General features: G+C 40.8%; 1 protein-coding gene across 1 annotated transcript; it reads left to right on the top strand.

The window, feature by feature from the left end:
- Positions 1-3,087: 3,087 nt before the first annotated feature.
- Positions 3,088-12,927, top strand: LOC121955854 (synaptotagmin-14-like). The gene is made up of 8 exons (XM_042503941.1): positions 3,088-4,011; positions 4,090-4,382; positions 4,689-4,846; positions 6,200-6,459; positions 7,706-8,143; positions 10,610-10,790; positions 11,188-11,244; positions 12,440-12,927. Exons 1-8 carry the CDS (start codon positions 3,598-3,600, stop codon positions 12,754-12,756), a joined length of 2,118 nt encoding a protein of 705 aa, XP_042359875.1. The 5' UTR covers positions 3,088-3,597; the 3' UTR covers positions 12,757-12,927.
- Positions 12,928-13,215: the final 288 nt, after the last annotated feature.

Here is a 13,215-nt window from a genome sequence, read left to right as displayed (position 1 = left end):
GAACGCCACTGGAAATGGAGACGACAGGAAATTGTCATGAACCAAAAAACGCTAGAATATCAAACTGGAAGAATGTCCACTGAAAACAACACTGAAGATTAGATAACAGTACCACCAGGGTTTTTAAGCTGCAGTTGATGAGTGTGGAATGAGCAGCAGGTGTTCATGTAGAGCTCCAGCACCAGGAAGCCACGCCCAGCCTCTAAAATCACACAGGAACACAGCAGAAAACACAGCAAAAAATACGAGAAAAATATATGAAAAAACCCCACAAAGTCCATACCACCACAGTTTTTAACCTAGTAATGGTATATTTATCAATTCATCAGCATCCAGTCTGTCTGTGATCGACAGATTCCTCTCACTCGCTCCAGTGGGCTAGAAAATAAAATCAGTGAATCAAAACACTTCTGATTTCTTCTTGTGAAGCTGAGATGAAAACTACCTTTCTTCAGTAAATATCAATCAGCCTGATAAACGGAGTTTAGCTGGCCGCAGTCCTCTCAGCTCTGCAGGAGCTGCTGCTGACTGACGGCTGCCTCTGTGGACAGAGACATCGAATGCAGGTCAAAGTTGGTGTGGATTGAAAACTACTATCTTTGTGATGACACCAGTAATGCGCAACAAAATATGACGTAGCCCGTGACACAGCGAAATTCTCCCAGTGCACAACATGAAAGAAAAGTCTTTGTCTGCACTTTTTCCTGTCAAAAACACATAATTTATGTCGAGCAGCATTTTTTAAAAGTGTTGAGCACCCCATTATAAATCAAGTTTTAGGCAGAGTCAGATATATTGATTTTGGTATCAGTTATTAGCCAAATTAGTTGTTATATATCAGCATATCAGATCTTGGCAAAAAATCCAATATAGTGCATCCCTAGTATACAGTCTATGGGTAGAGGGAATAAACACACACTTTAATCTAATTCTTACAGTTTTGTTTTGTGTGGTTTTGGTTTAAGAAAGACAAAAAAGGCACCACACTCCAAACTCTTTAAATCCAGAGTGCTGCCCTACAGCACCAAACTCACCGCCTCAAAATGTGGAGAAATCCACAGCTTGCCTACGGTTGCTAAGCTACGATTGGACGATTGCTGCTTAGGGGAGGGGTTTAGTAAAAAGTCAATATAAGACACTGGTGTGGGTGTGCAAAGCCTTTAAGATTGGTTTCTCTAATAAAATATTGAAGTATTCATAGCTGAATGTGTCCATATAATTGCGGGATCAAAAAACTGTATTATGTGGTACTTAAACTTAAAATCCAGACACTGCATATCCCAGAGCCTCGCCTGCAGTGTGCTTCATTTTATAAGCTGCCCTTTCTACTGAGGCTTTTGGTCTTTAGAAATACCATTCATGCCTCATTGTCCACGAACTTCCTCTTTTCTTCTGCTAATACACTGCGGTGTGTCTGCGTTGTAGCCTATTAAGTGCAGGCCCGGTGTGGTTTGGCTGGTTTACTGAGTCTACGTTTCAGTTAGATACAGCCCCTTTGAGGCTCTCATAAAAATAGCACATCAGCAGTGCAGCGCTGCATGGTTACATGGAGTACGGTTGGCCTACATACACTGCTGTAGATTGTATCTGGTATGCCTTTGAAGTGGAACAAACCACTGACTGTTTAAAAGCACAATGTTTCCCTGACAGGGCAACATTTGAGGAGTTTGATTCCAAAATAGGATGCAAACAGAGTTATTTGTGGCATCAAAGTAAACTTGTTTACAGCTTTGCGAGCATTTTGTTAAAAAAAAAATCATTTTTAGCCTGCAGCCATCTGTGTTTGTTTGTCGTGTATTGCCATTTTTCCTTAAAAATCGTTGGAAAATGAACTGTTACATACCTCCATGATCAGTATTATGTTTGAGTCTAATTTTTGGATTTTTCTTTTTCACATCTGTCTTTCCTTTTTCCTCCCCCATCTCTCTCCTTCCCTCCCTCTTTATTCTTGTTCTTCTCCTCCTCAGTCTCTCCTGAGCTTCTGGGTGTCCTGTCTTCCATTGCAGCCTTCATGGCGTTGATGGCTCTGTTTTTTCTTTACCTCAGCAACAAGCTGTCAGTGGAGAGTCCTGACGATCTGTCACATCTCAGTGGCTATAAGAACAACCAGCCAGGTACTCAACACACACAGATATACCACAGTGGCTGCACTTACACAAATACACATTTGGATGATTATTGGCTTTGTTCTGATGTTAAATTTGTAATTTAGCTCGCTATTGTCTCAGACGCCTATGCCATTTAAAGTTAAATCTAATTCAGGGCAGCAGTACATATGTTTTAAGTCTGATATTAATCTGATATTTCAGTGCAAAACATGTGCACTTCATCCAAGTGAAATTGGTGCTCTTATGCAGCTGAACTGGGATACAGTACTCCAAAATTCTGGCAAACATCATCAAACAACCACAAAATATGAGTCCCCCTCCTTTCATATGGAACAAGTAATCACTGCCAAAAGTTCAGGACGGTGGGGGTCAAAGCAGTGCTGCCATTCAGTAAAAAACTTTGCCCAGGATACACCTTTGGTTTCCTTCTTTTTGCTCCTCCTTTAAGGGATTGGAACATCCTTGATTATCCTGGATCAGTGCTGCAGGGATGACTTTTGTTTTGTCGATCAACCAGAAAGTTAGAGTCACCCTGGTTCCCTCAATAAAAAGCTTTTGGGATTTTTCTATTGGATTTTGGAATATTGCAGAAAATAAGCTCTGTTATTTAACACTTACGTGTTTTGTGTCAGAATGATGATCTTCACAAATGAACATCCCTTTTATGATTTTTGAGGCGTGATGCAATAACCAGAAGTAAAAAGCTAACATTAGGCTGTAAGCAAAATACACTATGGTCACATGACTTCGTCTCACCGCCATCACAACAAGACTGTGGAGCCAGCTTTGGTGTGACGATGTTCAGTAGTCTCATTTAGCCACTTGTAGCCTTTTTAAAGACACATAAAAGCTTTCAAATTTACGACCGGGGCATTTACTGGCATATTTTATGTTGCAGAACAAAACATGAAAGTCTCTTCAGCTTGTGATAACCACAGACCTTATTTCAGGCATTTAACAAAACCTTGTTCAAAAAAACCCATTAACTTTGAGACGAGGGAGCGGGAACTCATTTCTGGGGTTTAGGACTCATTTCTGCAACTCTTTATTGGCAGAATGTAAAGCATCCAATGTTAGTGCTGGGAAAAAAAACATGGAGGATGAGAAGGAAATGTGTAAAAAAAAAAAAAAAAAAAAAGTGGAGGCTGAATTTCTGATAAAACTAATGCAGAAGTTTTGAGATTTTCTCGTGTTTCTGGAGCGCTGCTCTCCCAGTTCATAAATGAATGCACATTTTCTTATTGTTGCGTCCTAAAACCTGATTATAACAGAACATGAGAACATGAGAATATAAAAAAAATCAGAGAGCTCTTGTTACAAACATGTATTACAATCTTTACAGTCACCACATTGGTTTGTCCGCACTGTGTTGATGTCTGCACACAGTGTGATGCTGGCACTGCACCCTGCTAACAGCCACATGTCCGTGTCAGTGCCTCTGATGAGCTAATCTAGCGGTCAGCGTGGTGACGAGATCCCCAACTGAGAGATGGCCTTCTTCAAGAGCTTCCAGCAGAACCTCCCATCTGTCAACATTTCCTCCGTCCTGGACGCAGTCACCAGTCGCGTGGACGACTTGGCCAACGCTGTCAGCGACGTCACTTACGCTGTCAGCGACCAGCTGACTGAGCAGGTCACCACTATCATCAACAAGGTGCAGGACGAGGAAGATGGGGAGAACAGCGGTGGCCAGGAGTCTGGTCAGACTTCAGCAGCGCAGGAAGGAGGAAGCAAGGCCGGAAACGCATCCTCAAAGACCGACCAGTCCGGTGATGCTAAAGAAGCAGAGTGCACTCAGAGCCAGCTGGAGTGGGAATGGAGGGACGGGTGCTGGCGAGTTAAAAAGACAGAGGCCGAGTTAGCAGAGGAGGAGAAGAGGAAGAAAGAGGAGAAGGAGCTGCAGGAGAAGAGAGAGCAGAGGAGGAAAGAAAGGAGAGAAAAGCAGCTGGAGAAAGAAGCCAGGGCGCAAAAAAACAAACAGGAATCCCAAAATGGAGAGCAAGAGGAAGGAGCCGACGGTTTAGAGAAAACAGACGACAGTAATGGACGAGACATGAAGGCAAGTGACAAGGGAGACAACTCCTCTGCTCAGCAAGGAGGCGACAACAGTCCTCCTCCATCATCTGGTCCTGAGGCTGAGAGCAGGTTTTTGAAACAGAAAAAGGAAAACGAAGAGGGAGAAGTGGAGGAGGTGGAGAACAGCCTGGAGAGAGAGGGAGATGATGAGGAAGAGGCTGAGCTTTCCAGATCTTCCTCAACAGTGAAAAAAAAAAAGTCAGACAAGAAGAAGAAAAAAGGAGGTTCGAAGAAAACTGAGGAAGCCTCGGATGTGGAGAAAAAGAAGGAGAAAGGGAAGAAAAGCAAGAAGAAAAAGAAAGCAAAGCAAGGTTAGATGGTGTGCTGCCTCTGTTTCACAGCCTCTGTCTCTTCTTCTCAAACTGAATTCATCTGAAGCTCTCACCTTAAAATGTGCTGCTCTGTACCAGTTTCAGAATTTGCGCCTTTGTATTCGTCTCCCGCACTTATTTCAATGCTGCGTATATCATCTTTTGTGCGATGAATGTGATGTTTGAATTTGAGTCTCCATTTGTTCTGTCCAGAGGGAGTTTTATCAGACAGCGAGGAGGACAAAGGCCCCGAGGCTGTGGCTCAGCAGAACACGACTTCTGCGTGGAGCAACAAACGCAAACAGTCCGCTGAGCAGGGAGGCTACAGCAGTGAAGCCTCCAGTGAACGGGGTGAGAGCGTGCACAGTTATACAACATATCATGAATATAAAGGTTAAAAACATACAAGACAATGTAAGACTGATAAAATAACAGGACAATAAAAACAGATTTTCACTTGAAATTCTTAAAAATGAGTACATGAAATGTGGCTTAATGGAGCTACGCCGAGTACTATTTTAGGTAGCTATAATTTAATAGCAATTGTAATTTTAAGTACCTACATATGTGCACAAAGCATTGTTTGTGTCACTGTCTGCACTTCAAACTTCTAATGATGTTGCCTCAAAATAAAATGACATTTATATCAGTTTGATAATTTTTTACATCTTACACTTATTGCATGTTTCTATAACATGTCTTTACAATAGTTTTTAAGTTTTTATTGAGCTCTCATGTCACTTTAAAGGAATGCTTCACCCCCCAAATGATCATTTGTATATTATTACTCACCTAATATTGCCGCAAACTTTGAAGAAATCTTCACGCATGCCTCCACAGTGAATGAATTCTGCAAAACAGAGAAAATTCTTAATAAAATGGAAGTTAACGGGGTCCACTTTTAACAACAGCTAAACTACACCAAAACATTCACAAACTGTCACACAATCCCTGCAGTATAACCCCAGTCTCATCTATCCAGTCATATTTTCAGCAACTTCCCAAACATTTGCTTTTTTGTTTAAACTGTACTTTTGTAAAACACTTCTGCATAAACAGTTGAGCCGTGCATCTTTGCTGTTTATGCAGAAGTGTTAACCTGAAGACAGAAGAATGATTGCCTTATTTGAATTCTTCGTTCATCGTGGAGCTGTGCGAGAAAAACAAAGCTTTGGTCACGAATTCAGTTTACCACCGGGTGAGTAACTGACATACAAATGAACTTTTGGGTGTGAAGCCTCACTATGTTCAACAGGTAAATCAAATCCCTAATTTATTTTCCCCAAAGCAACAGTTTGACAAATACCTTTATTCAAGTTCTTGCAGAAAATTAGATGAGAAGATTGATACCGATCTCTCGGAAATTGAGTGGTATTGATCAGCATATTTCCTGAAATATGGAACTACTCCTTACTCCGTACTACACTGTTCAACAATATACCGTAACTTACTCTCTATGTGCTTTTTCGAACACTTCATGGGACCAACATGATGAGTAGACTCAAACTAAAGATGCCAATCAACATCTCTTGAAATAAGAATTTAAAATAGTTTTTTGTGGCACAATTTTAATCTGACTCTGTGGTGGACTGTGTGCTGCATTGATAATGAGTGTCTCTGCAGAGCACAGTATGTCTCCAGTAACACGCCTCTCGTCTCACATTACGTCCTCTGTGTCCCTCTCTGTCTCTGTCCCGAACGCAGCCAACAGCATCCAGAGAATAAAGAAAGATTCCTCCCTCAGTGAGCCTCAGCCTCCTCCGTACCAAGATGAGGGCTCTGTGGTGCGCGTGTCCTCTCGGTCCCGCTCGGAGCGAGGGGTCAGGAGGGGGTCGTCCCCACAGCGCTGCGACAGCCCCCGCTGCTCTAGTGAAGCCAGTGTGGAGCAGGATACTGAGAGCTACCTCAATAAAGGCTGCGAGGAGGACATTCCCAGTGACAGCACCGCTGTGCTGGGACCAGAGGTCAGAGCAGAGCGCCTGTATCTGTGTCTACAAGCAGCACGCAACAGTTCTTCTTATAGCATAAATATATTTTATGTTACACCCGCTCTGTACTTCACAATGAGATATATAGGCCCTCCTTGTTACCAATTAATTAAATATTTATATCAGACCACTACTGTAATCAGATACAGTGACTTGTTTACTGTAAAAATGTTACTCGGGTTACAGTTTCAGTTACAGTTCAGGTCAGGAGATAGAGGGGCCGGACGATTGTATTTGTTGAAAAGAAAAACACTTCTACCAGCATCGTTGCAGAACTGTTGCACTGATGTTCCTCTGGTCCCACAGAATATCGAAATATTCCATAAGTATAACTTCTGGGGATCATTATATTTGGGGTTTTTTTAATAATAATTGCATTTTCTATTAGTTAATATAGCATTGGTTACCATGAAAAAAAGTTTTATAATTTTGAAACTGACATACTTTAAAGATGTATTCATGTAATCCTTAACCATTTGACACCTGGATAGGCATCAGTTTTCTTGTGCTGCTTCAGACACCTTTAAAATGCATTTAAAGCTTTAAAACCAGAGAAAATAACTTGATTTCTTTCCATGAAAAACATGGAGAAACAGGCAATAAGCCAGTTAACAAGAAATGCAGGGCTAATTGCAATAGATTACTATAATGTGACAAAAAAAGACCCTGAAAACTATCTTTAGAAAAGTGGGGGTTGCTAGAAAATTATCAAATAAAAAGGGAAAAAATGTCCACAGTATATCATTATTATAATTATATTATTCCTGGAAAAATACTTTTTTGTTGTTGTTATTTTTACAGAAATGTTTTCAGGTCATTTTTTTTCATTTATTTTCTGTCTATTTTTCTTCTTATTTTTAGGTAACTTTTTTTCTTTTTTACGAATTTCCTGCCTATTTTTCATCCATTTCTGGTGCTCATTTCCTTCTTCCCATTTTTTTTAAAGAAATCAGGCCAGTTTGCTCAGGTGTTAAAGGGTTAAAAATCTTATTATAAACTAAACTTTCTTCAGTTTTAATCTGGTTGTATTAAAGTAACTTAATTTTGTAATCTGATTATGTAATCCCGATAACATGTAATCTGTTATCTAACCCTGGACATGAGTCATTTAACTGACCTAATAGTATTCAGGAACAAGAGGAAATTGATGAAGGTTAATAATTTACTTCAGATTGTCTGATCTTTTATTCTCAGCTGTCCTCTGATTATTTCTTCTCTTCAGGACGGCTCCGGTCCTCAGCTCCCTACAGCCTACGAGCCAGAGCCACTTGCCAAATACGGCACCCTGGACGTCGCCTTCGAGTACGACTCTGGTGAGCAGTGGTTGGCCGTCACAGTCACCGCGGCAACAGACATCCCTGCTCTCAAACAGACGGGCAACATCGCATGGCAGGTCCACCTGGTCCTGCTGCCCACCAAAAAGCAGCGGGCCAAGACCGGCGTGCAGAAGGGCCCGTGTCCTGTCTTCACGGAAACATTCAAGTTTTCCCGGGTGGAACAGGAGGCCCTGGGGGACTACGCTGTTCGTTTCCGCCTGTACAGCATCAGGCGGATGAAAAAGGAGAAGGTCCTGGGAGAGAAGGTGTTCTACCTGACTAAGCTCAACCTGCAGGGGAAGATCGCTCTGCCCGTCACCCTGGAGCCGGGCTCTGAACTCACAGTGAGAACACTCTGAATTCACAACCTGCACTGTGCATAGTTTTATCTGATACACTGGGACATTAGTCTGACAGTCAACATATCAACTTTCCACCTGTTTCAATCAAATGCAAATTAATCTGGGGCTTCATTATCAATTAATGTTCTTATTTTCTCAATTAATCAATTTATTTTTAATCCATAAAATTATAAAACTGTGAAAAATATCCACTGGAACTTCCTATAGTCTAAAACCAACAGTCCATATCCAGTTAATATTAAATTTATTATAATGTCAAACACTGACAGAAATGTGGAAAAACCTAACATTTGAGATAAGATAAAAGAAGACAAGATCAAAGATAAGATAGATTTTGATTTATACTGACAGAAATTGACGTGCAAGCAGTTGCAATAAAGTTGGAAGAGTGCAGATACAAAGAGTGCAAAAAAACAAAAAGACTAAAATAACATAACTGCAGGTGTGAAATATATTTAAAAAATATTTTAAAAAAGCAAAGCTGAGGAGCTAAAACCAACAACTATTTGTCAAGTTTGCTTAAATATCAAGATAGCTGCAGGCTAATTTTCTGTGGATTAATTAATGGACTTCTTGTTTCAGTTTTAATGAGTCCTCTTGTTGTTTAAACACAGTTCAGTTCTTGTGTGAAGGAAGGCGTTCCCATGCATTACTCACCGCAACATTTGAAGCCTTCACACAATATGTCAGTGATAGTGATCAATAGGTGAGGGACTCAAAAGACAGTAAAACCACTCTGAGCACAGAATCTCTGGTCTAGTGTGTCGGATTTAGTGACATCTAGTGGTGAGGCTACAGATTGCAATCGACTGAAACTTCTATGTGCCAAATGAGTAGAACGACAGTGGTTGACGCTAAAACTCAGAAGAGCCAATGTTTGGACTTCTGTAGAACTACAGATCTGACTCTGGAAGAGGATCCGCTCAGTATGCAGACACATACGACTTATTCTAATGTTACGAAAACACAACAATTCTTATTTTCAGTTTGTTACGTTCCCTGATCAAGCCCAGGAGATGAGGGGAGTAAAAATAAAACTAAACTGGTCAGAAAAAGAATGAAAGGAAACAAAGTATAAAATAGAGGGAAACTAAAATAATAATAAAGGAATTTATCAACAATAAAAACACAAAAGGTTTAAAACCAAAAACTTAAAGGCATACGAATGCTGCACTGATTTATAAACAAGTCCAGCGTTTAAATAAACCAAGAATACAACATGATTAAACACACTCACCCCAGGAGAGGTTATTGATTCTGAAACACCAACAGAGAGGCTTCACAACCCAACACACAGCCCCCAAGCTGCTGACTGTCGCCTCTCTAGTTCCTTAAACAGACTCGCCTCTGATGAGCAGATTAAGCACAGGTGACCTCAACCACTCTCTGTATGGTGAGGAGGGGGCAGGGCGGCATCTGGAGAGACACACCAGAGAGAACAGAGCACAAACACAACCCTGTCGTATAACACAGGTTATGAAAACATTGTTATGAAAGTTATATCCTGTGTCTTGCTCCTAAATCACACACTGGACCTTTAAGAACAGGAATCGTCATGCTAGTTACTCAGGAATGAAATGACAAGAACCTAAGAAATGTTAAAGTCTAAGCTTTCCTGCGGGCCGGCCCTCAGGCACGGCAGTGCTTTGAGTTTTCACAAAAGTACAAACAAAGCTGAGGCTGAAGGGAAAGTTTTACAGGTATTAAATATTATTATATTAAGTATTTGACGGGTGATCATGCTAAATGTAAAGTCAGCAGATAACCGTAGTTACTACAGTTCATCCTGAGGGGAACATGAATGTCTGTATCGAGGTTAAAGGCGGTCCATCCAGTTGTTTTTGAGACATTGTAGTCAAAGCCACAGATGTGAACCTCATGGTGACGCTAGAGGAAAAGTTAGAGGATCACTGAATTCATCAGGGCTCATCCTGTGGGGAACTTGAAATTCAGAACAAAATTTCATGACAGTCCATCTATAAGTTGTGCATAATTCCTCAAATAATTACACCATAATAACTTCAATAAAACATGTAGGTGTTAGTTAGATAAACACCATTTTATAATCAATTTTCCTCTTTTCAATGAATCATTAGCTGCCGTCAATTGTAGCGACAAACGTTATCACGTTCATGATTACTCGTGTTCGCTGTGACCAGGAAGCCAGTTTCAAATTTTAATGACAGATGGGAATTACAGCAATTGATTTGTGATTTAAACATAGCAGCGATACAGCTGATAGGATTTTTACTTAGCTGAAAAAATATTGAAAAAGGTGTTCATTACTGAAAAAAAAAAAATTGAAAACCACTGTCCAAGATGAAATTCAAACAACCTTTGAATGACTGATATTTTGGTTATTACTCCAAACCAAAGCAGATACATACTGTAAAAAGACCATGATGCTTTCCTTCCTTCAGTAAGACCCTTTATGTTTCATGTGTGCAGGGTTGCGGCTCTGTGGTGAGCGTGTCTCGCAGTGCAGGAGCCCTGTCCTATCGCTCTACTGAAGACTCCTCCCTGCCTGAGATCCTCCTGGGTCTCATCTACAACTCTGCCACAGGACAGTTATCAGCTGAGGTCATCCAGGGCAGCCACTTTAAAACCACAGTGTCGGATAAACCCGTCAGTACGTACAAAAGCTTCCACGCTCAATGCTTTAATTCTTTGTGCCAACTTGGATTGAGCTGCTGAGTGACGCTGTAAATTTTCCTTTTGCTGAATTTCTCCCTCGTCACATCGCTTCCCCAAAGTGTGCTGATGATACACTGAGCAGTTGTTTTGGCAAAACAGATGGGCAAAAGTCTCGGCAGCATGTTACAAAAACAAACTGCACCATTACGTTTAAATGTTTCCTGGCAACAGCACCAGCTTTTTAATAAGCTAAGTGATTAAAGCCATAATGCCGAAACAATTGCGGTTTATCAGAGTTTCATGAAATCTGACCTTCTGGTGTGTTTTACAGTCTTTAAACTGTTTCCTCTCTGTCTTCTTTCCAACTTTGTGTGCCGTGGTGTGTGCCGCAGACGGTCTGTTCTGTTGTATTAAACACTTCGTAGGAGGGCAGCTTTATATCATGAGAGGTAAGTCAACGGGAAATTACTTATAATCTTCAGATAATTAGTGTTAGAAATATTTGAATAGTATATATTGTATTTTAAGGTTTTGGCTTAAAACACAATACATTTGGTTAAGTGGATGAACTTCTAAAATGTAAAACAAGTAGAGCATGTAATCCTAAACACATTTTTTTCTTACTTATGTAACATTTAATTAATGGGCTGATTTCAGAGCAATATGTTTTCTCATGTTTCTCTTTTGGTATTTAGCCACACATAAAGTTTTTTATGTTTCCTGTTTGCATTTAACTCTTAAAAGGAATCATTGACATTTGGGTAAAAATGCTTCTTTGCCTTTTTACAGATGTCTTTATTGTAAATATGAAGCTGCAGCCTGGTGACTCTTTGGTTATCTTAGCAGAAAGACAGGAATCAGCTAATTCTAGCCTGTCTCTGTCCAAAGGTTAAGGAAAAATCTGTACCACTACTAGTTTAAATTTTTGGGGGTATTATGTACATGCATCTATTGGATACACCAGATTTATAAGATGCACATGTTCTAAATAATAAGGAGGATGTGTCCCCTGTGTCCCCTGCGTTCCCCACAAAAAGTCTACACCTGTGGTTGACAGTGATGTCTGTGGATTATTAGAGTACGACACTTCTAAAACTATCTCCATGACTAGATACTAATAAGAGCAATTTAGAAAATATATACCCTTCATTTTTTTGTGTAGTGACATTTTTTTAAAAATTAAATGTATACATATAATAAATCTATTGATTTTTATATTATATTATGTTACATTGTTCTTTTTTTCCACACTCGTTCAAATATAAGCAAACATACAAAAAGTAAGAACTCAAGACCACAGAGGGGCATTAATGATTTCAATAAGAAAAGAAGAAAATAAAGAAAAAAGGGACAAAAAACATATGTAAATTAAGAAATTAGAATATATAGTGGTGGATTATTCCTTAACTCAAAAAGATGGTACATCAAGTCAAAGTTATTACCTAATAAATGGAATCAATTTCCACCCAGTTAATGCACAGTGCTGGTCTCCAGTGACTGTCTGGTTCATTTTTACACTCTGACTTTGCTTTAAATTGTTCCTTGATTTGGACACAAGAAAAGAAATGTCTACTCATTGCAATACTCCTCTGCCACCACTTGATGGCGCTCCCTCATCACTCTCTCTCCCACACTTCCTTTCAGACACCTACGTGAAGCTGACTATGCTGGACTCCAAGGGAAAAGAGATGTCCAAGTGTAAGACGGCCGTGTGCCGCGGCCAGCCCAACCCCACCTACAAGGAGACGTTCCTGTTCCAGGTGGCGCTCTTCCAGCTGTCCGAGGTGTCCCTGGTGCTGTCGGTGTTCTGTCGCCGGAGCAGCATGAGGCCCAGGGAGAGGCTGGGCTGGGTCTCCCTGGGCCTCAACAGCACCGGCGAGGAGCAGCAGGCCCACTGGACAGAGATGAAGGAGGCGGAGGGGCAGCAGGTCTGCCACTGGCACACACTCACCGACACATAGGAGGAAGATTTATGAAGACTTTACAACATTCCCTGGAGAGTTTTTGGGGGGGAGCAGAAAGCACGTTGTGAGATGTGTGATATGTGTGTGCTGCATACAGGTGTGAGGGCGGTCTTCACTGCCAGAGACTGCACGAGCACCCTTTAATCTGCCACTTTTCTCTGAAGCAGACAGACTTTATTGCAGCTCCAGCCTCTTTTTTGACAGAAAAAAGGCGACGGCAGACTGAAAACTAATGACATTATAATTACTGAACTAACCCAGAACAGAAGGTTTCCCAGTTATGCTGCATACAGCAAAAAATCTGCATGTCCACTAACTGTTTACAGGACAATGTTTCAATTCTGTCTCTGAATCTGGGACCAAAGAGCTCGGTCCAGGACTGGCAGACTCCTCCCTGACTCTCTGGACTCCAGCTGCCACCAGCATACCAGACATTTTCTCTATCAGTCATTGACA

This window comes from Plectropomus leopardus, chromosome 16 (assembly GCF_008729295.1).
Source record: "Plectropomus leopardus isolate mb chromosome 16, YSFRI_Pleo_2.0, whole genome shotgun sequence".
Classification (NCBI taxonomy): domain Eukaryota; kingdom Metazoa; phylum Chordata; class Actinopteri; order Perciformes; family Serranidae; genus Plectropomus; species Plectropomus leopardus.
This window is presented reverse-complemented; position numbering and strand designations above follow the sequence as displayed.

Excerpts from the sequence above, each read along its gene's own strand:
- LOC121955854 (XM_042503941.1), top strand. The coding sequence starts at position 3,598 with ATGGCCTTCTTCAAGAGCTTCCAGCAGAACCTCCCATCTGTCAACATT. Across the intron at positions 4,847-6,199 it reads TGAAGCCTCCAGTGAACGGG|CCAACAGCATCCAGAGAATA; the intron begins GTGAGAGCGTGC and ends TCCCGAACGCAG. Across the intron at positions 10,791-11,187 it reads AGTGTCGGATAAACCCGTCA|ACGGTCTGTTCTGTTGTATT; the intron begins GTACGTACAAAA and ends TGTGTGCCGCAG.